The sequence below is a fragment of the Stegostoma tigrinum genome, chromosome 18 (assembly GCF_030684315.1).
Source record: "Stegostoma tigrinum isolate sSteTig4 chromosome 18, sSteTig4.hap1, whole genome shotgun sequence".
Lineage (NCBI taxonomy): Eukaryota > Metazoa > Chordata > Chondrichthyes > Orectolobiformes > Stegostomatidae > Stegostoma > Stegostoma tigrinum.
In genome coordinates, this window is record NC_081371.1 from 32893267 (window position 1) to 32919859 (window position 26593).

Sequence of the window (26593 nt, forward strand, 5' to 3'; positions counted from 1 at the left end):
TACTTCTCCTCCAATTTTTCTGCATCTGTTCCTGGTCTGATGACCCATAGGCTGGCTGTTTCTGTGTCTTCATAAAATCGACATTTTCAATGAAAATATGATCTACACAACCAAATTCCAATTCACCTCTGTTCCAGTAGTATAATGGTTTTTGGATTAATTTTTTTTCCTCTTCACAGAATGATTGTACAAAAACAGCTTCAATTCAATATTATGGTTTTAAAAGGATACCAGATCATTATGGAGCATTTAGATAAACGTTTTCATTTGTGATATCAGTTACATTGAATAACATCATTTCACTCTAGCTAACAGTGATGTGGCTGTTCCCCCTGAAACACACTAAAAAATAGATTTGCTTTTCTCCCTTTTGAGATGATTTAAATGTTTCCACATTAATGAATAAAAGATGTTTTATCACAGCTCCATGGATCATTGCTTCATCAGCTGCTTTGTTTTCAGCAGAGTTCCATATATCCTAGCATTTTTTTTTCGCACAAAACATCTTCAAGATATTGACTGTTGAAGAGAGCTAATAAGGATTTTCTGTAACTTAAGGAGAAATAGGGTAACAGGGACAATTTCCCCATTCATACAGGTGGTGAATTAGTGGTAACGTTGCTGGGCTTCTAACTTAGAACCTCAGGCTACGATTAAGTGGGCATGTTTTCAAATCTCAGCAAGGTAGATATGAAATTTGAGTTGAATAAAAATCAGGTCTAATCATGTAACCACTGTTGATAATTATAAACATCTGGATGGAAGGAAATATGCAGTCCTTGCCTAGTCTGACCTGCATGTGACTCCAATCCCACAGAAATGTGGATGACTCTCAACTGTCCTGCAGGTAATTAAGGATGGGCAATAATTGCTGGCTGAGGCAGTGAAGCCCACATCCCATGAATGAATAAAAAACGGCAAACTGCTCTCATTATTGGTAAATCACATTGTTATTTAAATAAACTATGTTATTTATTACAAATACTTATACAAAACATTGTAAAATCTAAAGATTCAATGGAGAACTGTGCTATTTAGAAATTTATACACTGGAGATGTTCTTGATAACACATTCATGGGATTGTATATGTATTTCCTACTTTCTTCCCTGTTGTTTAAACACGTTGGGTTCGCTACTAACTTGTTGACAGAATGGTTAACCATATTGCCCAATCTGTGTTCACCTTAAGCTAGCCACTAGGAGGCATGCAGCAACAACTGGTCTCATTCCTGTGACTACTATCGCCAGGGCTGTTCCATCTTTGAACAGCACAAATGCAACCAACAACTGTGCCCAACACTTTATACCGAAATTATAACTATTGCATCATTTTTCTCGCACACCACATCAATCTAATGCCCTTTGTGATTACGAGGTTTTTTTCTCTGCGTGGAATGGCATGCTCATTTTATAATTTCCATGTAGCACAGCCCCTTTTATTTGCTATTTCCATTATTCTATTTCACACTTCTATAATCTGACTATTAGCTAAATTCGGCAACATATTTGTCGTCAAATTAGTACATTTAACCGATTGTAGGATCATGCCCACCACACCTCCCAAACCATTCCTATCCCATGCTGTAGTAGTCTGCCAATGTCACGAATCCCACACTGTTCCTCCCTCTCATGCAGTTTCATCCAAATCATTCCATTCTTCTGGTACCATACTTCTCATCAATTCCATCTTTCACATGCCATTTATTCCCATGCCATTCGCAATCCCATATCATTGCACCCTTCCTATGTCAGTCTCTCAAGCCAACCCTTCTCTCCCATACGATCACAACCCCATAACAATGTATCTGCCGTTTCCATCCCTCCTATTGCATCCCATCCTTCCCACTCCTCCATGGCATTCTCAACCCTCCTACACTTCCATGGTATTCCCATCCCATTTCATTGCATTTCACCTTTCACATGCTGCCCCTCTCGCACCTCCCCATTCTACCATTCTCTGTCAGATCACCATTCATTATCTCATGTCATTGTCAACCTGCATGCCATTGCCATTTCCTTACTTGCTTCCTTCCCCCATGCACCTCTCCCAACTACATTATCCAATGCTCTCCCAATTCTCCAGCCAGGTTTATTTTTGTTATTGGACTCTCCTTACCTTCTGGTGTTTCTTCTCTTCCAATCCCCCAAGCTTTTGCCAAGCTCTTTGAGTATTACTTTGCAAACCTTTTGTTCTTCCAAGAAATTGGTGTCAGATTTTCAAAAGGAGCTTAGTTTGATCTGTCAAGGGAAAGCCTGCTCTAATAATTGAGACTATAGTTGCAGTTCTCCTTGGGCTACAATATGATTTGGAGATAGAACAAAGGGAGCAAAGAGTGGAAGCTCTGTACAATGGGAGGATGGAGGTTACAGCAGAAGGCGCAACCCATCTTGAGGGATACTGCTCCTCTGTCACGTCAGGTAGAAACAGTATACGGGGTGCTTACATTTTATCTAGGGCATGACTAAATTGAATGGTAATTAAATGAACTGCTAAATGGTAATACATAAACAAGTCAAATCTCTGAGTGAGATCTGGCTTGATGGTCGATAGATTTTTAATGTAATTTTTATTACACAAAAACATAAAAGCAGTGTTGCACTATATAGAAACAATTGTAATAATGTTATTACAAATACCAGAAGTAAAGATTCAACACTGTTACCTTTAACAAGAACCTGACATACTCTTACCTGTGTGAAGGATTACCTTACCTCCACTTTAAAACTCTTTGTTCAGTTGGCATGACTGTAGTTGGTTTTTTTTCAGCAAAGTTCTGCATTCATTCGATGATATTTCTTTTAGTTAGAGATAATGGGAACTGCAGATGCTGGAGAATCGGAGATAACAGTGTGGAGCTGGATGAACACAGCAGGCCAAGCAGCATCTTAGGAGCACAAAAGCTGACGTTTTGGGCCTAGTTAATGTGTTTTTCTCTGACCCTGAAACAAACTGCTAACACTGCTCACTTATGACTTAGCTTGGATTTTGTAAATTCATGTCTTCTACAGCTTTCTACTCCTGAAAGTTCGCTTATAAGTAGCTCTTATAAGTTCTGCATCTGCATCTCTGACTGCTTTGGAGACTGTGATTAACATCAGTTCTTCTGTTAAAGGCTGCTTCTATCAGAATAAGCCATACACACTGTGTGCCCTTTTGGATAGTTCAGTGTTTTTATGGTATTAGGCTCCTGTCTCTAGGCAGGAGCTTTTTTTTCCCTTCTTCCGTTTTCCCTAATGCACTGAATTAATCACCTCAAGGGTTTCGCCACCTGAATAAAATGCATGTAAGCAAAATACGGACAGATATTCAAAACAAACTTAAAGTTAAATATGATTATTTTAATTTCGAACACAAGTTTCCAAATAATACAAACATATACATCTTTATCACGAACCCAACCTGCTGCAACACAGCAGGGAGAGGGCACCACTGCCAATGACAATTAAGGTTATCATCAGTCTCAGTTTTTATCCCAGTGATTTCGTCCAGCAAGGAGCAGGCAACATGAGCAACATTTCACAGTTCACTATCATTGGTCCACCACAGAGAACGACAGTGGAGGTCTCCAACCCACTTAAGCACAATATCAGTTTTTTAATTTAAATGTAACTCAGTCTGCTGCTAAGAAGATGTACCCTAAACAGTAGATATAGCACTTCATAAATCAGAAAACAAGTGTACATAATTACTCACCAAATTTAAATGTGACACCTATGATTGCACATTATCTACCAATATTTTGGAGTCTGAGCTGGCTGGTTGTATACAATCCATCGGCTGTGAGGCAGGCTCAATACTTAGATTTGATTATCTTCATTTGGGAGACCTTTGTCTCACTGACGTATGTGGAGTTAGAGTAGGCTTTCACAGTAAAAGCACAGAATACTAGGATTTTTTTTCTGACTACAGGTCTCCAAAAATCAATGCCCTTTGGTCTGACTTTCAGCTTAATATCATTTTGTGTAGTAATTATCTCCATAATAACTTCCTTATTTTGTCAATCAAGTACCTGTTGGAATTTGGTGGTCAATCCACCAATGTCTATCTGAAGGAATGGATTTGAGGCAAACATGATAATTTGTTCCATCACATTTAATTCCTGAAATCACCTGTTGTATTCCTCTGCCATTTTCCTCAAGTATGCACAGACATTTTCTGGATGGAATCATTTTCAAGTGTCTTTGATATTTTTTGCAGTACTTTTTGCAGACTTGAAGTGTGGTCTCTTTTGACTGGACCACTGACTCAGTTTTTAGTTGAATGCATTCGCAGGAATGGTCAAATGTGCTATATCTTTGTCTTTCTCCCTGCAGTTCACAGTCCAGTATATTCAGTTTTGACATTATATCTGTAAGGAACCCAAATTTGAGCAACCAAACATTGTCTGCAAGCTCACTTCATTCCTTGATATAAGAAAAATGATGGTTTCAGGCAACAGATTTAAACTTTCTTGAAGGAGGATATGTAAGGTTCTGGACCAAGTGTTGGAAAATAGGATGAGAATAATTAAGTGGTTCTTCTTGACTGGCACAGACACAATGGGCTGAACAGCTGCCTTCTGTGCTGTAGACCTCAATTGCTTTCTCTCAACTAAACTACTAACATTAGCGTGGAGGATTAATTCACTACAGGCAGCATTGACTTTGTCAAGTAAAGATTGAAACAAGCGGTGCTGAAGGGCTGCTGCTGAAATCATGTTTACAATCTTGACAACGACTTTCATTACATGAGAAAGATCAATAACCGTAGGTAGGCTTCTGGATCCCTGCCCCTAGAACATCCAGAATTACGCTGGCTGCTTTCGACTGTAGAGGCACAGAAAGTCACTTTTATGGTCACGATATATTCCCGGAGTCCCTGCTTGGCTCGTGTTGCTCAGATATTGGCTATGGAACCAGTCAGTGTTCCCTGTAACTTTTTTATCATCCTTCGCAGACCTAGTAGATAAACAATTGAAGAAAAAAAAACTACAGGTGTGCATAGAAGGGCAGAGGAGCAGGACTAGCTGAGCTGCTTTTGCAAAATGTCCTCGTGGGCATGATGGGGTGAATAGATTCCAGTGTTTGTAGTACAGAAATATACTGGTTTCACTCACTGGTCTCTAGTATATTTGTTTTTAATTCATTTGTTTCCATTGCCATTGCAAAGATTATTTCATCCTGAAATGACAATCCATTTGGACTGAGATCCAACAAGCTGGCAAAGCCTATTAAGACAGTGCATATCCCCTTGATCTCACACACCACCCCACCAACCTCCGGATACAACGCATCATCCTCCGACACTTCCGCCATCTACAATCCGACCCCACCACCCAAGACATTTTTCCATCCCCACCCCTGTCTGCTTTCCGGAGAGACCACTCTCTCCGTGACTCCCTTGTTCGCTCCACACTGCCCTCCAACCCCACAACACCCGGCACCTTCCCCTGCAACCACAGGAAATGCTACACTTGCCCCCACACCTCCCCCCTCACCCCCATCCCAGGCCCCAAGATGACATTCCACATTAAGCAGAGGTTCACCTGCACATCTGCAAATGTGGTATACTGTATCCACTGTACCCGGTGTGGCTTCCTCTACATTGGGGAAACCAAGCGGAGGCTTGGAGACCACTTTGCAGAACACGTCCGCTCAGTTCGCAACAAACTACTGTACCTCCCAGTCGCAAACCATTTCCACTCCCCCTCCCATTCTTTAGATGACATGTCCATCCTGGGCCTCCTGCAGTGCCACAATGATGCCAGCCACCCGAAGGTTGCAGGAACACCAACTCATATTCCGCCTGGAACCCTGCAGCCTAATGGTATCAATGTGGACTTCACCAGTTTCAAAATCTCCCCTTCCCCTACTGCATCCCTAAACCAGCCCAGTTCGTCCCCTCCCGCCACTGCACCACACAACCAGCCCAGCTCTTCCCCTCCACCCACTGCATCCCAAAACCAGTCCAACCTGTCTCTGCCTCCCTAACCAGTTCTTCCTCTCACCCATCCCTTCCTCCCAGCCCAAGCCGCACCCCCATCTACCTACTAACCTCATCCCACCTCCTTGACCTGTCCGTCTTCCCTGGACTGACCTATCCCCTCCCTACCTCCCCACCTGTACTCTCTCCACCTATCTTCTTTTCTCTCCATCTTCGGTCCGCCTCCCCCTCTCTCCCTATTTATTCCAGAACCCTCACCCCATCCCCCTCTCTGATGAAGGGTCTAGGCCCGAAAAATCAGCTTTTGTGCTCCTGAGATGCTGCTTGGCCTGCTGTGTTCATCCAGCCTCACATTTTGTTGACTTGTCTCCAGTCCTGTGGCTTGCAGGAGCAGAAATCATGCAGCAGCATGCTGATTAATTTGCACACAGCAAGGCAACAGGGGACGGTGGTGAGATCAGAGACACTACAGTCAACCTGTCAAATGTGTTCTACATGTTGGAGACCATAGAATGGGAAGCTGGTTGCTGGATGATGCCCCTCTCCACCCAGCTCATGGCTCCCCTCTGCCAGTTGATGTGCTCCTGAGATGCTGCTTGGCCTGCTGTGTTCATTCGGTTTCACGCTTTGTTTCAATGAGAGGTATGCAGCATGTAGAAGCATCATTTTGAAACATCAGTTCCACTGTCTGGAGTATTGGGAGACATTCTGTGGCCTCAGACCATAATTATCAATTTAGCACAGCTTTGGCCACCAAGTCTTTGGAGGAAATGATGGAAGTAGGAGTTCAAACAAGAAGGGAAGACATATTCACCCTGGATGGATTGAATACTCAAATTTTAATTACCCTGAGATTCCTCAAGACATCATTGTTGCTCCATAATTCCCACTGTTCGATCTTTCCACCACAATTGCAGTGAAAATCTTGTTGTGAAAGTCATCAACAAACTATAAAAACTTCATACAGCTACAGATTCAATAACATATACAAGACTTAGCTATTCACCTTATGAATTTTCAGTGCCTATGTCATGGATGCCTTTGTCTGGCCTAGTGGTCCTGTGCCTGCTACCCCACTGATGGCAGATTTCTGGCAGAATACCTTAGACATTCAGTCAGGGAGTCTGTAGATGGTCTTGGATAAGAATTCAACAGAAATCTGGGATTAGAAATAGCAAGAGCGGTGACAGAGTGGCAATGATTCAAGCGCAAATACTGTTATACTGAGCAGTTTTGGGGAACTCAGAGCCACTGGCATTCACTCAGCAAGGCATTCCTTTCTAGTAACATGCTGGATCATGATGTGCTGGACTGCTGTGGGAGCCGGCATGCAATGTAGACACCTCATATCTAGTCATCAGCGGCAATAGTCTGAACTTGCATGACACTAAGATGAGTTTACTTATCAGCAAACAGAGATTTGATTACCTCAATCTTAGCTTCTGCTTGTATTGTGATAGAAGCTGAGAAACTATTCACTTGCATTCTGTATCATTGTTGGGGCTGCATGTGCAGTTGTGACATTGATCGTCCACTTCCAAGCTAGGAAAGATGGGCTGTGATGCTGCAAAAAAATCTGGGCTACGTTGGAATCAGATTTTTCTACATCCCTGTCAGTCACAGGAGACTTAGTGGAAGTCCAGCCAACACACCAAGCATGAATCTGTATGTGGAGATGAAAATTCTCTTGTACAGCATCCCATCCAAGTTCTCATCTGCGTCCTTTGAAGCAGAATTTGTCTGTAACCTCACGTACTCTGAGCTAGAATGTAGTGTATACTTTGTCTTGGCCTGGCACCAAACCACCCATGTCTGGCAACTTAACATATGCTGGCACTAACTGTACATGATGCTGTGAAGTGTATGCATTACCAATACCTGAGGTGATGGCGGTGACTGTCAGATCAAATGATGAGGCTTATTTTGTCAGAGATCTGGTATTGCTTTTTGTTCTGAAACTGGCTAGGCAGAAAATGTTGAAAGAAGTAAAGTGTAAACAAGAGATTAGGAGGGCAAGAGATCCATGGTCATCCCATCTGCAGCTCCCATTAGATGCCAAGATAACAGGATGAGAGTGAAGTGGGATTTGAAAATGACCATAAGATAGAAACATCCCAGCATCATGAATGTTCTCAGTGAAGCTGATATCATAGCTTCAGTCACAGTCAGTATCATGACTAAGATATTGACTCCTCCAAAGTGCTCAGAAAAATATAGGCATGCCTTTTAAAATCAGTTCTCTGATGTTTCCCAATGTTAAGATCTACCTTGATTGACAAAAACTGGAATGAACTCTGTTGCAATGTGTTTGAGTGATGTCCTTGCCAAAGCTGAATACCCTTAGGTTGGTGGAAATTGTGAAAGGTGGCTATGAGATTGACAGCCATGGCAAGTGTGTGAGGGTGAGATGGGGTACCCAGACGATTGGCATTTGTCCTTATTACTGACGGTTGATTGTTGATTGTGTTGCATCAAGCAACTTGAGAGACAATTGCTATTCTGATAGAAGATACCCTTTAAAATGCATTCACTGACGGTGACCACCCTTGTCACATCATTGAACTTTACCCAGTCAATTTTTTATGGCTAGACTCTAATTATTGACAACACTTTTACTGTGACCCTTGATTTCCTTATGGCTCCTTTGGAAACATGGAAATGGATTTTCCCTGGGACCTTCTAAGTGCACTTAAGCGCTCAAATGAAGGTCAGAAGCCCGCAGTGTACGAGAATCTGTAATTCATCACCTGTATTTAGACGAAAGTTCTTTTGTGATTATCCCTGGAGAAGGCAATAAATTGCTGGAAGGTCAACTAGACCAAATTTCTTTCCATCCCAACTGCACAAAAGTGGCCCCAGAGCAGGATGCCGGTGACGATAGGCCAAGTAGACTGCTGGCACTATTTTTAGTACCCTTTCCCCTCCAATCTCACTTCTGGTGGTATCTAAATGAAGACCAGGAGCACAAAATGTAAACATTATTGCTGTCTCAACAAGACCAACTGCAGGAAAATCCTACTTCACGGTGCCAGCATTCGATATTACATCCAATCTAATTCCTCCCCCTGTCTGCCCACCTGATTCTTGTTAGGTGGGGTTTCCCAGGTTTTGAAAAATTTTGAACTGTAAAGTGACGTACTTTGTAATATTATTACAGTAAAGTGCAGCCTGCATGGAAGTATGAATGAAGTTATTAATCACAACATTTTTTCAGCTTTAAACATAACAAAAAAAAGTGAAATGAAGTCAAAAGAAGAAGTGCTTTATACATTAAATGTTAGGTCATCTTAGATCAATAGTTCTCAAAACTGGGCTGATGGTTATGCTTGTAATCAGGGGTGTGTTGTCCAATACAGTAATTATATCATCACCTTTTGAAATATAATGTATTTCCCAGTAGCAGAAAGGCAAATGCATTGAAGTTTAACATTATGACCCTTTTTCAAGGTCTCCATTCTGGTTAGCTACAAAACTACAGGGATGCTTATGAACCACAAGCAGTTTTAACCAGGGTTGTTTAGGCCATGTAAGGACAGGAATGACAAAGATCCAGAAGCCTTGCTGCAGATTTAGTCTCAATCTCTGTTGTCAAAGTGCAATGTAACAATGTTTAATTGTAGGTCTCCAGCAACGACAGGATTAATCCATTTTCATGCGATCTTAAAACAGTTTCTGTGTTGAAGTTTTGGGCTTTTAAATTGAAGATTTCTAATTTGAACCATGTCTACGAATTCCATCTGCCAAAACCGTATGTCTTGGATACTACATTCTGAGTCCATCAGCTTTAGTTCTGAATTTAAACATTCAAATTGGAATTTACAAGACCATAAGACATAGGAGTGGAAGTAAGGCCATTCGGCCCATCAAGTCCACTCCACCATTTAAATCATGGCTGATGGGCATTTCAACACCACTTCCCTGCACTCTCCTCGTAGCCCTTGATTCCTTCTGAGATCAAGAATTTGTCGATCTCTGCCTTGAAGGCATCCAACGTCCCGGCCTCCACTGCACTCTGTGGCAATGAATTCCACAAGCCCACCACTCTCTGGCTGAAGAAATGTCGTCTCATTTCAGTTTTAAATTTACCCCCTCCAATTTTAAGGCTGTGCCCACGGGTCCCAGTCTCTCCGCCTAACGGAAACAACTTCCTAGTGTCCACCCCTTCTAAACCATACTGGAGGACTGCAGGAACTGGAGAGAAGGGATACCAGGGATGGAAAGTTTCTCCACAAAATTAGGCTACAAAGCACTGCAATGTCATCCTTAGAAGATGGTGTGAAACACAATATTCATTCCATTCAGCGAACACCTGCTGCCCTGGAGAAGAACTTCATGAAGAAGTGAACTGGGCCATTAAATATGAAAAAGAGCTGAAATCCTGTAGAAGGGAACAGTGTTTGAACGATGTTAGTGGCCAATTTTGCCTTTCCTTGTACAAGTACTTAACTGAACAGAAACGGCTATAAATCATCAATACTCAAGGAAATGGATTTGAATGCACAGAAAACACCTTGTTAAGATTAGTTTTTCTCCTCTCAAAATCCCTACATGTGATCAATCAGGACCAAAATCATTTAGTCCCCTGATGCACAAATGGCTAAGATAAGTAAAACCACCCTACTTATGCCTAAGAAATTGTCACAGCCAAACTTCCAAAACTGACTATAAAATCTCTTGTAGATTAAGCAGGATGAGGGGAACAGTTGTTGGTGTTTAGACAATAGGTTTGTTCCATTAAATCCACCACACTCAAACTGCTGGGAATTCCAAGGGAATTGTGGCTGCTTGTAATTTTTTTGTCTGAAACTTATACCTGTAAGAAGATATGACACTTGAGGTATCACATACTAAGAAAAAAGGAACATACTGCAGATGCTGGAAATCTGACATTTATGTTCATTTCTCTTGTTAATATTTCAACTCATTCAACTCTTTTTACACTTAAAAATATTTACAAAACTTAAGACCCTTTATTACATGTGTGAATATATATTATGTAAGTCTATCCAGCTGTCTGAAGCCAAACTGAGAGGTGAGAGTCAGAAAGCAAGGAAATGTGGTGAAAGATAACAAAGTATGAAGCTGGATGAACACAGCAGGCCAAGCAGCATCTCAGGATCCCACTATCAAAGGTGGTGAAAGGTTTTTTTTCATTTATTTACAGTATGTGGGCATTGCTGGCTAGGGCAGTATTTACTGGCATCCTTAATTGCCTTCGGAACATATAAACAAACAAATTAGGAATAGATAACAAGGTGTAGAGCTGGATGAACACTGCAGGCCAAGCAGCATCATAGGAGCAGGAAAGCTGAAGTTTTGGGTCTGAACTCTTCTTCAGAAATGGAGGAGGGGAAGGGGATTCTGAAATAGATAGGGAGAGAGGGGGAGGCGGATAGAAGATGGGTAAAGGAGAAGGTAGGTGGAGAGGAGACAGACTGATTAAAGAGGTGGGGATAAAGCCAATCAAAGTGAGTGCAGGTGGGGACGTAGGGAAGATGAACAGGTCAAGCTGATGAGGCTGGGAGATAGGAGATTGGGTTGGGGCTTGAGATGGGAGGAATGGATAGGTGGGACCCACTTGCTTATTAAGAATCTGTGTATCACTGCCTTAAAGATGTTCAAGGACACTTTTTTAACTGCTTTTTGAAGAAGAAGGTTCTACAAACTTGACACCTCTGTAAGAAAAATAAAGTTTCCTTATCTCTGTCTTAAATGGACATCACTTTATTTTTCAACATTGACCCCAAATTCTAGATTCTCCCATTAGTGGAAATATCCTTTTTCATATTCACCATGTCAAGACCGTTTAGAGCCTTATATGTTTCAATCAAGTCATCTCTCCCTCTTTTGAACTCACGTGGGCACAAGCTAAGCTTGTCCAAACTTTGCTCACAATGCACTAGATATTAACCTAATTATATTTCTCTGAACTGTTACCAATGCAGTTGCATCTTTCCTTAGATAAGGAAACCAATACTTGACACAGTGCTCAAATTGAGGTCTCACCAGTGCCTTGTATAACTCAAGCATACCTCTCTGCTATGCTTATTGCAAAGCAAAACCAATATAATCACATTCTGAGATAGTGGGAACTGCCAATGCTGGAGCCTGAGATAACAAGGGGTGGAGCTGGATGAAGGCCAGGCAGCATCAGAGGAGCAGGAAAGTCTCTTCAGAAGGGGCCCAGACCCAAAACATCAGCTTTCCTGCTCCTCTGAAGATGCCTGGCCTGCTGTATTCATCCAGCTCCCCAACTTGCTAATCACTTGTTAGATCAGCCTAAGAACCTTTTGTGAAGTAGGATACATATTTAAATTACATGCTTATTTTTTATTCTTTTTGCCAAAATGGACAATTTCACATTTTTCACTTTATACTCCATTTCCCAAATCTTTGCCAATTAGCTGAACTTGTATTAATTTATAGCTTTCTTATGACCTATTTCCAACCACACCTTTAGCCCCTTCCAAGTCATCCACTTAAATTGTCAAATATTGATCCCTGTGACACATCACTTGCTACACCTTGACAACCAGAAAATCATCCACTATTGTCTACTCACTGTTTTCTGTTAGCTAATCAATCCTGCATCCTCCTCCAGTACCACAACAATGTCACCTGAACGCTGCAGGAACAGCACCTCATATTTCGCTTGGGAACCCTGCAGCCCAATGGTATCAATGTGGACTTCACAAGCTTCAAAATCTCCCTACCCCCAACCCCATCCCAAAACTAGCTTGACCTGTCCGTCTTTTCTCCCACCTGTCCCCTCCTCACACCCCACTGACCAACCCCCACCTCCTACCTACTAGCCTCATTCCTATCCGTCATCCCTCAACTGACCAACCCCCATCCCAACTCCCTACCTACACTCACCTTTACTGGCTCCATCATTGATGAGAAAATGTGATAATAGATCAGCTGTATCAAATTAGCTTTCTATGAACTACAGCCACAAATGTGGGACAACAAAAACAACTTCAGGTCAGCAATTGTTCTCTATACACAGCAATTGGTTTCAGCACCCCTGCACTGCAGCCAGACCTGGACCAGTGTATCTGCAACACATAACAGCATCAAAGGAATTCCATCAGAACTATTCCTACCGTAACCCTCTAGATTCAATGGGAAGATTGTCTAATAAATATTAGTGTCCTTTGTGTAGCTAGCAATGCAAGACAACAGGCAAAACACCAGCAAAGCTCACTTTGATGGGCTGGACTTCCTGTCTCGATGACCAAAAAGTGTTTTCCCCATCACATCCTGCTTTCTCAACTCTGAAGTGGCCATCATGCGGGGAAAGACAATAAAAATACTTAAAAAGCACACTTTAAGCAGAGATTCAAGAGTCATAATGTTGAAATTAATGACTGGAGGGAGCTTGTTACCAGTCATGCAAAATGGTGCAATGTGTCCACCAAACTGTATCATGCTTTTCGTGCAAACAAACACATTAACGATGAGGCATGGTAGTGAAAGAGAAGAAGAAGAAGCAAATATCGCACTCTTGATTCTACTGCCTCATGCAGTATTTTGTCTTAAGTGCCTGAAGATCAGCTGATCACTAATCGGTTTGTTCAATCACATGAAGACACATGGCACTGAACAGTTAACATTCTTGAATTAAGCGTAGTCAATGCTGACAGTGACGAATTTCTAGTTTTCACAGTGGTGGAAGAAGCCTCACTGGAAAGACACCAATCAATTGGCTGAAAACTGATTTTAAACATTAGGTTTTCATCAAGTGGATGGTAGGAATTCTAGATATTTAATATATTTGACTTTCTACATTAGTGGAGTGCTACAGATATTCAGAAATCTGGGTTATATGCCTACAGTTTCATCATGACCAAAGAACATAACTTGTTGCTAGACATGGAAAGAACTAATGAAGATCTTTCGTTCCTTCAGAAAGCTACTCATACTAATTCCACCAATCCCTCCTTAGTTCTGCTGTTTGCCTTCCAATTAACTATCTTTTTTACAATGTTGTAAGTGCAGGTTGTACCCTTTATTTCTTTTTAAAACCAATCTGGTGTAAGAAATTTATATGTTTTATATTTACATGTTTTACATGTAAAGCGAGATTTCAACAAAAGCTCCTGTTTTGGAAATGTGCAAGGTCCTGGAAAATAGCTTACTTGCTGCCTGTTTATTCTGTGCACATAGTTCATCAAATATCAGCTAAGCAAGAATTAGTATGTCAAATATCATTTCATAAAGAATCCCATTCTCGTTTTCGCACATTAGACCCGGGGAAAAAATCTTCCTGGTATAGCAGGACCAGTTGTGCATATCGGAAGATGTATGCACAAGTGAAGAAGTAAATTATAGGCAAGGTTTTATTTGAGAGAACATCAAATATATGGAGTATTTTAAGAGGATTTTTTATTGTATAAATATGAATCTAAGGCAAATATATCTAAAATTTCTGTTTGCAAATATTTAGATACAGTAGCAGTCTATATTAATGAATTGACACCATGTCCTTGTTACACAACAGAATGATTGAATATTTAATCAAAATCATTGTCATACTTGATTTTTTAGTAACAGCAGTTAAGGTTTACAGTAATAAAGAAAAGAGTAGAATACCATCATATTTCAAGTGTTAAACGTTTAGAAAAATAATAATTTTGCTGCATTTACCAATTTGTAAACCTCCGAAAAGAAAATATGTTGTGCAATAACCAATGAAAACATATTTTGTGTACTGTTCAATTTATGGTTTTATACAGTAAAAATGAAGGATTCCTATAATAATAAATACAATTTCCATTTTATGGCATTTTGAAACAGCTGTGACTAGAGTGAACATACAGTGAATATACGAGTTATTTTATTCCTCCAGTTGAATCTTATGTAGAGTGAAGGTTAAAATTATTGTGTTTCTGCTGTGATGACTGTATTCAGCATTTTGATGTGAAATATCCTTCATCAGTGTCACCTGGCTAAATAATCAGGCAGTGTTTTGCAGTCATCCCATTTTCTTTCACTCTTTATTAACAGCCATCTTTGGCTCTCTTTCTTTCCTAATTGGAACATCATACAGTCTTGGCAGTTGTACTATTCAATAGAATGATTAATTTTTCCTGACTGTTCTGAGCTCAATTGACCTGTTTTGACCCGTTTGTCACTGATCGTAACCTGACAGGCGCTAGCAGCCTCCAACGATTATGGCTTTTGAGATTAATCTGACGCTGTTTTATCCTACTACAGCTCATCACATGAGGAAACTGGGGCCAGTCATCCTCTCTATGGTCATGGTGTGTGTAAATGGCCTGGATGTGAAAATATTTGTGAAGATTTTGGACAGTTTTTGAAGTAAGTTTATCATGTAAACAGCCATTAAGATAATTGTCAAATTGCCCAATTGTATTTATCTATAAAAATATTAAAAATGCAAACATAGAGTTACAGATTGTCTCTGCTTTTAATTCAGACTGTTTGACGGTTGCATGAATATGTCTGCACCTCATAGAAAAACCTTCTTAAACTTGTTCATTTTCCAGGTATTTCCCTATACACACAGTCAATATAATTTTTACTTTTTTTCTTGTAGATTTTAGTCATTGAATTTCCTCAGCAATCAATTTGTGAAGAAAACAATCTTTCTGTAAAATCTCATAACTTTGTTATCCCTGAGTTTCAAGATAATAGATCAAACTAAATCTGCCAGCAAACTTTCGTGACTGAAATGTGTAATTGAAAGTACAACTTTAAAACTGCCCACTGTTTGGAAAATGGACAGTATAATTAAAATCAGTGGAAAATTACAACAGCTTAGGTGACAGAGTCCTCCTGGATGGTTCAATCTTGTTCCCTTCATCTGGTATAGGCTTTAGGCAGTTTGTATAGATGAGTAACTTCACAATTTGAGAATCCCTTGTTGTCATGGTGCAACTAACAGGGTGAATGAACTGTTCATGCTCCATCAACAATTTAGTTAATTAGCTCATTTGTAATTGCATTGCTTTGTTGCCAGGGTGTTAGCAGAAACATCGAAGATGTGTTTACAGTACTGTAGATTACAGTGCATTGAAAAACAGTCAGTATTAAGAAATAAATGCTAGAAAAAAGAATTGATCCCAAAATAGATTGCAAATATAATTGTCAAGGAATAAGAATGACATTAATGATCTTATCATCTTTTATTTAGCTATCATGACGTTCTATTGCAAATGAGCAACCTAAGAAAAATTAGAATTCTCTAACATTGTCACAACAGTAGACAGCAATCTGGAAGATTTGCATAAATTGCTGGAAAAATCAAATATGGGATCAAACAAAATAAAGAATTAAACCATTTTATTGAATCATTATGGTTCATTTTACATTACCTTAAACCTGTAGCCACAATATTTTATGTCTCAATATCAGCTATTTTGACTCAACAAGGTAAGGGCTAAAATGTGTTTGGATTTTTGAAAGTACAAGTAGGAAAAAATATCATAATAATAAATTAACAGATATTTAATACGTGTATAAAGTTGTTTGCATTATTAAAGCAGCATCAAAATTGTAATGTATACTTATGCATCAGGCGTCAATAGTCTAAATGATTGTGAGCTGTGAATATTTAACATTTCAAATAACCAAACCCGTTTGTGTTCTGTAGCTATGATTTAGAAAAATGCCTTGTGGTATCCTCTGTGCATATTGCTTTGTGCTAACAAATAGACTGTTTTGCATAAAATCCAGAAATACTGTTGTACTAAAAATGGTTACTTTGATCTTCAGTTGGTAACCCACTTCTAGCAGAGAAGTTATAATGTTAACACCGATGTGCAGTATAGGTTATTGACAATTACATTTTTTCTTTGCAGCAGATTTAGCTTTCTATTAAATGCTTCTTAGTTAAGAGACAAACTGTTTTCCAATCCATTAACTTTATAGTGAAAAACAGAATTAAGGGCTGCAGCTTCCCAAGCATGTTATATGTAACTCAGAATAGCAGTTAAGTCATTAAGGTGGTTGGGCCTTAGAGTATTCCTAATCTAAGCACATATCCTCATAAAAGGAAAGAAAAAGCACACTACTGGTTTGGAATAGAGTTAATGCAAGTGTACTGTACTACAATAAAAAATTAATAAAGCATGCTTGCCATTGGAATGAAAAACTATCCAGGCCAATGTTGTGGATTCAGGTAGTTGACTGATCGAAATTTCTAAGGGAATCTTGTCTGGGTGCTGAAGTGGAACTTCTCTTAAATAAAATGCAGTTTACAGTTTTTCCCTTAAAAGCCAGTTTAAAAAGGGGATTACAGTAGAAAACTCTGTCCTGCTGTCTTTCTTTTCTGATATTGGAAAGGATTTTGGGTGAAGTGAAGAATAACATCTCAGGAATTGAATGTATTTTTATCTTTAAACTTCTGAGTTGGTGTATTTGCTGCCTAGAATACTGACTGTGCAATACGAACTAAATCATTAATAAAGCCAGGGAATCTAGCTTTAATTTAGTATAATGATATCATTAAAGGCTCTAGACTTCATTTTTTGTGTAAACATTCAACAGCTGCATAAGTATCATTATCAAAAGTGTGCTGGATTAAATATTTTTATTGAACTATTTGGTTCAATATTTTGAATGTATTTTATACTGATAGGACATTTTGTGGTAGAACTGTTCATTGCTCCATAAATATATATTTATTAATAGACATAAGGAACTTATGGTAAGGTCTTGGTTGAGATTAAGCAAAATATTTATAAGAGAATCATACTAACGGTCAAGTAACAAATACTTGTGCATATTAGACATTGCCAAAAGATTGCTGATACACGTTCTTAATTCCCTGTATGTAAAGGTGTTGACAGAAGCTAACCATTTTGTAGATCACTTGGTATAATGTCAGTAATTTATGATAACATTTAACAGTACATCTTCATTACTGACATATAAGTGTCAGATGAGACATGTTGTGAAATGACAAAACTTGGAAAGTTTTGTGGTTTGGTGCATTTTGTCTCCAAACTTAATCATTCCAATGATTGCTGAGTATTTCTTTGTATTATAGTTATTTTCAATATAGAATTGGAAAGATATGCTCTATAGTTAAATGAAGTTTCTATTTTTTTCACCTGTATGTAACTGACAAAAATTGTTGCAAAATACAAAGAATATGTTTTAATCTTATGACGATAACACTTTTAGTGTCAGAAGAATCCTTTTTTATACCAAAGGAAATGTATCAGTAAAAACACCACTGTTCGAGGATAAATATTAAAAATAGATTTAATTTGTTTGAAGACATTCAGCCTCAGAATGACTTCTTCATATAGTATAACTGACCAGAATGCTTATTCAAAGCTTGTTGGTTATCTATGAACTAAATGTAAAATAAAATGGCTTGTGAACTTATTATTAGCTATTTGTGGTTAATTCAGACGGAGTGTGCAATATTTTATTCTATTAACACTTAAATACCAGGAAAATTCTATGAGCTGGCCATGCTATCAAGTGTTAGTATACATGGGCCAAAAGAGGAACAATCTGTGTTATAGTCAGAATTATTCTGAAATGGTTTATGAACTAATGCAGTTTATTTTGTTCCTAATTTTAACAGAAGTGGTTGGTGGAGAGTCAACAACACTTACCATAGCAATTACGTAAAATATGATATGGAAGGTAACTGCTTGCACTTTGTGTTCTAAACATTGCAACCCACACAAACAGTGAAACAATGAATTTTCTTCAGAAATTTCACAGCTGAAAATATTTATTTTGTAAGAGTGTGCACAATGAATCCGTTAATGAAATTGTCTTGTTTGCCAGCTTTTGTGCACTTGTCAGATTCTAATCTAATGTGTTGCTCTGGCAGGTTTCCAACTGCTTTGAATTAAAATACATGCTGTTAAAAAGAAAGTACAGATTATTCTGCTGATTTTGAGAGCTTCTGTTCCAGTGGTGGTGTGTTTAAAATCAGCTGAAAATCAAAATGATTGGAATTAGAGAAACTGAATACATCCCCTTACTTTATTCTAAACATAATTACATTACATTCATGGTCAAATCGTAAGCTGATATTGTCCACTATATTTGATAAAGTTGATAGAGTTATACAAAGTTTGAACAATAAATGCAAATCAATGTTGTTCTATCATGCAAGTGGCTGTAAAGAGAATGGAAATTGCCTTCTTAGAAAACATGGCAAAACAATAGTGAAATTATCACCCAGAAACAGTTTCTCGTGGGTTGTAGTGTTTGGAATATATTGCCATTTACATTATATTGTAACTGGCATGACATGCATTAAATGGCTATGGTAATTCCTCTATTAATCAATCACAACTTCAACTATAGATTATGTCTATTAAGGCTAATTATGATTTTAAATGGCAGTCATAAAAAAATCAAATTACATGGATTTTTTTTGTTGTTACTTTACTTCAGTTCACAACAACTGTTTAAATTAATAATGATTGTAAGTTAGGAATCAAAACATATTCAAGTTTTGCACTTAAGCATCAGGTCTGACTGAATCCAGCATCTAACAAATAGCTTTCACACGCCTTTACTGAATGGCAGACAACCACATCATTTATTCCATTTTGAAAACAAAAATCAATATACCTATAAAGTGACCCATAAATTAGAGCTAGCTCATGGAATGTTTGTACAGTGCAGGGTTTTTGAAGGCACCCTTTGCATTTTTCCTTCACCTCTATATTTGAACTGGAGTCACTGTAAGAGGCTCATTAAGGGACATTAGGGACTGGAGCTAACCAGAATTCCAGAGCCTGCTTTCCTCTTATTAATGCATAGCAAAGTAGGATGCACTTAAATATTTCATAAGCATTCAGTAATTTGTGTGTAATCGCCTTGTTAGCAGACCAGTAGAAGTAGAACGGGTCTGTGAAATGGTGTTAGAGATTGCATGGGTAATTTATAGACCTTTGACATTAGAAATAGCTGTTATTGGAGACTGGAATGAAGCTGTGAAATAGAACTGGCAATAAGTAGAAAACTTAATAAAGGTTTTGTAACAAGCATCTATGGGGATAACAACCCACTTGGTCGTTTTGAAGCAGCTATAATTTATGACATATGCAATATATCAAGTGCATACGATAGCATTATGGAGTATTGAAATGAAAAGGGTATTTGCAACATTAGGTCCAACTTCCTGCTAGGAATGTGATTAAATGATTAATGAAATGTCCCTTTGCATATGCATTTGAAACAGCAATTAAACACAGACTGAGAAAAATCCACCAATCCTATCATTTTTAGGCTTATCTCATGCTTGTTATATAAATCACAGAGAATTTGTGAGGGGAAATATGTCTTACCTGAAGTGGTTACTAAAGCATGAAAGAGAGTTATCATTTCTGTATAAAATAATCATAAATAAATAGATTAATAATTTAAACCTATGAAAGATCTCTTGATTTATTAGGATAGCAGTTTATTTATACATTTTCTGTGGTTGTGTCGATTTTCTCTACCATGATTGGCATAATTAACTATGAAATTGAATAGACACTATTATTTTGCTCGTTGCTAGTAAACAATAGTATGAAAGAAAGACAGCAGATGTAGCAGAAAAAAATGTATGCAACATTGCAAGTGTTCATTGATCTGCCGGGTTATTCTTTAAATAATACGAGAGCTGCAAGCTAGCCTATAATTACAGAAAGCAAAGTGACAGCTTTGGCATTTCCAAACCCTATGTCCTTTAAAGGCTGCTTTTTGAAGTTGTCATCAATAATGATTTCAACAGAGTGGCTATGTCCCACATAACTTTGGAAAAACCATTCTTTCCTATTTTAATTTAGTGCGATGAAGACTTGTTTTCGGTTAAATGTTTTGATTCCCATTGAAGTTTAAGAGAACACACACTATAGCATAGCATTGGCATTACTTCCAGCTTCATTCTATGGAGTGATGTTAATAAACATGAGCAGATGCCATCTTTGTGGTATGGCTTGATGGCAATGCTGTAAACAATTCTGATGGATGCAGTAGTTACAGAACAGCAATGGTAAATTTTCGGTAATTGCTGGAGTGTAGTTGTGGGACATTTTTGTTTCATTGTATTTTAATTATTTATTAAGGTTCCCAGATCTAACAAATGTGAAGACCTGTCTTTTGCTAAGTATGTACCTGATTTAACTAAAACAAATCCTATCTAAATCTGTTCTCCTTTTTAGAGAGAGGTTTACGTGACCGTTATTAAAGTGTGAAACTTGAAAGTGGCTGTTGGCATTCACCAGTTTAGGCATGCAGTCTTTTTCATCCAGATATCTACATAATCAAAAGTGGATATTATAATCACATGCAAGAATCCTGGCTGACTTTCTGTTCCTAACCCCAGAGTCAATGAGACAAATTATAACTTTGCATTGAAATCAGTTCACACAACATCGACTATGTATTGCTTCCTGGCCTATATGGTATGACTGTCTGGCTAAATTTATTAACCACTAGGGAAACGTTATCATTTAAAAATATATAAATCCTGCAATGTGTCACGACCTATGAACCCATACCATGAATACTTGAGGATATAAATTATACAGGGGTATTTGTTAGATTAGAGATAGTAGGAAATGCCGATGGTGTAGAATCTGAGATAACAAGGTGTAGAGCTGGATGCACACAGCAGGCCAAGCAGCATCAGAGGAGCAGGAAAGCTGACGTTTTGGGCCTAGACCCTTCTTCAGAAGTGGTGGAGGGGAAGGGAATTCTGAAATAAATAGGGAGAGAGCGGGAGGTGGATGGAAGATGGATAAAGGGGAAGAAATGTGGAGAGGAGACAGACAGGCCAATGAGGCAGGGTTGGAGCCAGTAAAGGTGATTAGATGGGGAGTTAGGGAGGGGACAGGTCAGTCCAGGAAGGACGGACAGGTTATTGGTTAGATCAATTAGTTGGACAGCTGGTTTGTGACACACAGTGATGCAGGTTTAATTCCCTACTAGCTGATATCACCATGAAAGCCCCACTTTTCTCAAATTCACCCTCATCTGAGGCATGGTGACCCTTAGGTTACACTCACTATCAATTGTTCTCTCAAATGAGAGAGCAGACTATAGTGACTTATATTGTCTAGGGATAATGATTCTAAACACTGTTGAGAGGAGAAATTATAAAGACGACATATTTAAAGGTTGCTCTGATTCTATTTAACATCTTCCTCAATCAAATCTACTTGCTTAGTGAGATTTTGTTTAGTGTTTATTTTTAATTTTCTCAGTCCTTGTTTTATTTTGATCCTGCGAAGTATGTTGAGACAATTTATGTTAATGTGCTATATAGATGCAAGTTGCTCTAAGACTTCTGCCAATTTCTCTCACTTGTATCTTATTCTTGTGAACATCTAACTCAATTTTCACTTAAGACCAGCAACATCTCCAACACTTCCTGGTTGTCATGACATGAAACATTAATTTTGTTTTTCTATCCACAGATGCTGCCTGACTTGCTGAGTATTTTTTTTCTTTTTTTTTTAGCATTTTCTGTTTTTTTTTCATTTTATTATCCAAAGATGATAGCATTTAGCAATCACTCCTTAATTTGTATTATCTACGTTTCTTACTGACCGATAGTGTCTCCCATCAATGATTTTAATTCTTTTCTCTTTCCAATTTAATATTGCTAGCCAAAATATTAAAACAGCTCGGGCAGTAAACTAGCATCAAGCTAAAGCAGATTATGACTGGAAACACAAAAATTATTTATATAAACTTCGCAAACCGCAAAGATTTTTACATTTAACGTTTTGTTGTTTTCCTGTGGTCTGAATTTTCCTGACTTTGCAAACCAAACTCAGGTGAAGTTTTCCCGGATAGTTTAATTTTCTTTGATGGGTGATAGGGCAGCAGATGTTCACAAGTGTCAGATTATAGGTAGATAGGCATATTAGACAAAGTGCCGGCCTTGGTGCTCTGGCAAAAGAACAATAAAACTGTGTTTTAAGACTTATTGCCTCACACCCATATGCACTTTCTTTGAACCATCTGTGCCAATTTATGCTGCTTCATGTCGTCAGCTTACTGCCATGGCTTCTCATACCTTTTATGACAACCTATGCCACTCTGTTTACCTCCAGTGGCCCCTTATACCATGCCAAACCATGTCTTCCATGGCCCTTCATAGCCCCTGTGTCAACGTAATATAAACTCAAATCAACCCATGACCACCACTTTTTGGCCTTATACACTCCATACCAAATCTTTCATTATCCAGCACAGGGTATCCTCAGGACCACGCTGAGATGAAATCAAATAGCATTTGATTCTATTGATGACTTCACTCCTCCATTCATTACGTCTAAATTATTGCAACAATTTAGTTCCTTATAAAAACAAGCAATAGAATTCATCACCCTGCATCAAAGACTTATAAATGACTGTCAATCAAATTGAACTGACAGGCATCTTGACGCAATAACAATGGGTTGAGAATTCATACTAACCTAATGCAATAATAACCTTCAGTCTTATGTTATCAGACCGAGTAAAACAGCGAGCAAAGATTCATTTTTTAAAAAAAAGCTGCAGGCTGTAAGGGCAGGATATTTAAATGCCTTGACAGCTGGTCAATTCTGTGGACTCCACCAGTTCCAATGGCTTTATCTATTTATTTCCACACAGTCATGTGTGCTTTTCATAATCCCAAAGGCGTCCCTGGAAATTGGAAATTAGATCTGTTTATGATAGGATTAGGATTATTGTTCACGTGGAATATAAACATTAATATTAACTAATAGAACTAAATAACTTGTTTCCTAAGTCACAATTTCTTGAGGATATCGTGTTTTGTCAGTACATTAAATGAAAGTTGAGATCCAAGTAATCGTAAAAATGGATGGAATTTTAACCTCATTGGTCTGACATGAGAAGAATGATGAAAAAAGAATCAGAATCGCAAGATTTTTTACAATCTTCCCCTCAGTCCTTAAATGGAGACTTCAGAGTCTCACCAATGATTCACACCTATCTTAGTCAAGGACCCAACTCACTCAGCAGTTCCAAATCTTCTCCTCCCTTGAGAAACTAGATGACACAAATTCCCAACATGTATATCACAGTGGGTACCAGCCAGCCACAGCTCAACAAAGGCTTGTCCCAGCCATCATGTGACTTGTTCTTCCCATCAGTGTCTCCACATGCTCAATAGCCATCACCCCCCTCAACCCTTGGTTCACACAAGTCTGGTGAACCACCCGCCTCACCACATCATCATAGCTGCTTTTGAAACAGCCCACACACCACTTGAGTCCATCACATTGTAGCACAGGGAAACACACATATCCTATATATTTTATCTTGCTTTCTTAGTGTTCAGTCACTTTGCACATACTTCGAGACTTTGTCTACTGCATATTGTTCTCAGAGCAAACACTCACTGACCTCAGCACTAACGTAAGCGATGCTGGTCTCTGTATGGGTCGTATAGTTTTCTTAGTGCATGGAGTATTTTTTCATACTTAATATCAGTTTTCCAGCTTGTGTGGTTTGTATTACATATGCAGAGAGAGGCAGACAGCTTTTCAGGTGGAGAGCTCTGAAAAGTCATTGAGTGGAAATGTTGCTCTGCGGCACTGTACTGCAGCTTGTGCCAGCAGTTTACGCTGCAAACTCACTGCACGTGCTTCAATCAAATGACCACGTATGAGTGTCAAAGCCAAGCAGTCCTTATTGAGGTGAATGGGGATACCGGTCAATCAAGAGGTCCTACTAGAGTCAGTCAAGAGTCTCATCCTGTTGAAGTCGAGAAGGTGAGCCACAGTCACTTACACGTTGGGTTCTAACAGAATCCAGAGATTCATGTCCTTGACATCAGGGACTGTGCAATGGTAAGTTTTACAGAACAAGTGTAACTAGTTCACAGGTTACAAATAATTTAGCCAAGGTGGTGTGGAGACATCAGTCCAGGAAGAGGGCCATTTATTCTTACAGTGAAATGAGTTTGATTGAGCCTGAAAGAAAAAAATGGTGTATGATAATGCACAAGCAGGAGTGATGGTCACATTTCTCCAGTGAGTAGGAAATGCAGATGTTTGGACAAGTCACTGTTTTGGGAGGATGAGGTGAATGAGAACTGGACATAGTGTGTGCGATAGTGACAGCTGTAGCTCATGAGCCTTGCTGGGAGGCCTGAGCATTGGCAGAGTTCTAGTGAGTGGTGGTCATGCATGTGAAAAATAGCAGAGAAAAGATTATAGCACTTACCCTTAAGGAGCACAAAACACCCATGAAGTGGGGAGTGAATATCCTTCCCTCATGTCCTCCATGATAATGGTTAAATACCACAGTGTGAGGGCTAGTTCCCGCTTTGTTCTGTCTGAAGTAGTTCACAGCTGGACTCTAAATACAGTGCCAGCAATATGAATGTCAGACGACCCAACAGTGGTGAGTACTACTGCCTCTCTGACAGCACACTTCCTGAACTAGGCATCCAAGGTGCAAGATTGCATAACTAATGAGGCTGAAGCGGAAGACTGCAAGAGATAGGTTGCTCTGAGCTATGGCAGACTGAGTACCATGAATCTCACTTGACAAAGCATTTAGCTGAAAATGGGAAAATTTCACTCAAAGTATTTTAATGGTAAAGTTGTCATTTATGTCTTAATAGATGTTCAGCCTGTAAAACTGAACAGAAATCTATAAATTAAGGCAAAGTTAGGAAGCCTTACTTATACCGAAGTGAAATTATACTCGTCAATATAATCGTTGCCTAAAATTACTTCCATCTTGCCAATACCAATTACTAGGATTAAACAGTTTGAGATGGTGAGTGAAGTTTTAACTCATACAAAATCCTATTCAACCATGCAGACAGAGTCAGAATTCAGCCCACTAGATCAACAAGAAAGTATAAGCAACATATTTTACTGTAGATACTGGAGATCTGAAATAACAGCAGAAAGTGCTGGAGAAACCCAGACATTCTTTGATTTGATTTATTACTGTTACATGTACCAAGTTACAGTAAAACGTATTGTTTTGCCTGCTAACCAGACAAATCATACCTTACATAAGAATATCAGGGTAATAGAACAGAATGCAGAATTATAGTATTACAGCTACAGAGAAGGTGCAGAGAAAGATCAACTCTAATTTATCAGGGGTCCATTCATAAGTCTGATGGCAGCAGGGAAGAAGTTGTTCTCAAATCTGTTGTTGTGTGCTTTCAAACTTTTGTATCTACTGCCTGATGGAAGAGGATTGATTATGTTGGCTGGCAAAATTATGCTGGCAATATCTGTGGAAAGAGAAACTGAATTTTTCAGACATCAACATCATTTAAAACATCAAATCTGTTTCTCCTTCCAAAGTTGCTGCCAGTGTTCCTAAGATTTTCCAGTACTTTCTGTGTTTATACAATTAGAAGGTGTGTCAATACATTAAAATAAATTAACCTTTTTTTCTGAAAAATGTCAAAGAACATTTTTCGTGGTTTGCTTATTTCTTCTCAACGTATACATTGAAACAGAGGTTTAAACATCATGAAAAGAAAAAGTTGGTGTAAAGATTTAAAATAGAATGTGTAAAAGTGATTGGGAACCTGTTCACTTTGACATTTCTGAAGTTGATGAACTTAGTGAATTGAAGGGTTTGCATTTTACAAATAACTTATGGAGTTATCCAGTGGGTCGAACCATAAATTAGGGTGCCATGGCATTGGCAGTGTGCCTGCTGCTGGCCTGCCCCACTTAAATTTT

The 26593-nt window shown here is 38.7% G+C and overlaps 1 protein-coding gene across 9 annotated transcripts in view; it reads left to right on the forward strand.

Annotated features, from left to right (window-relative positions):
• Window positions 1-26593, forward strand: part of foxp2 (forkhead box P2) — a 724116-nt gene that overhangs the window by 644808 nt on the left and 52715 nt on the right. For all 9 annotated transcript variants that reach the window (XM_048548978.2, XM_048548980.2, XM_048548981.2 and 6 more), the window contains one exon: window positions 15144-15248. In XM_048548978.2, coding sequence (XP_048404935.1) covers window positions 15144-15248 — 105 coding nt within the window. The remainder of the gene's footprint in view (window positions 1-15143; window positions 15249-26593) is intronic.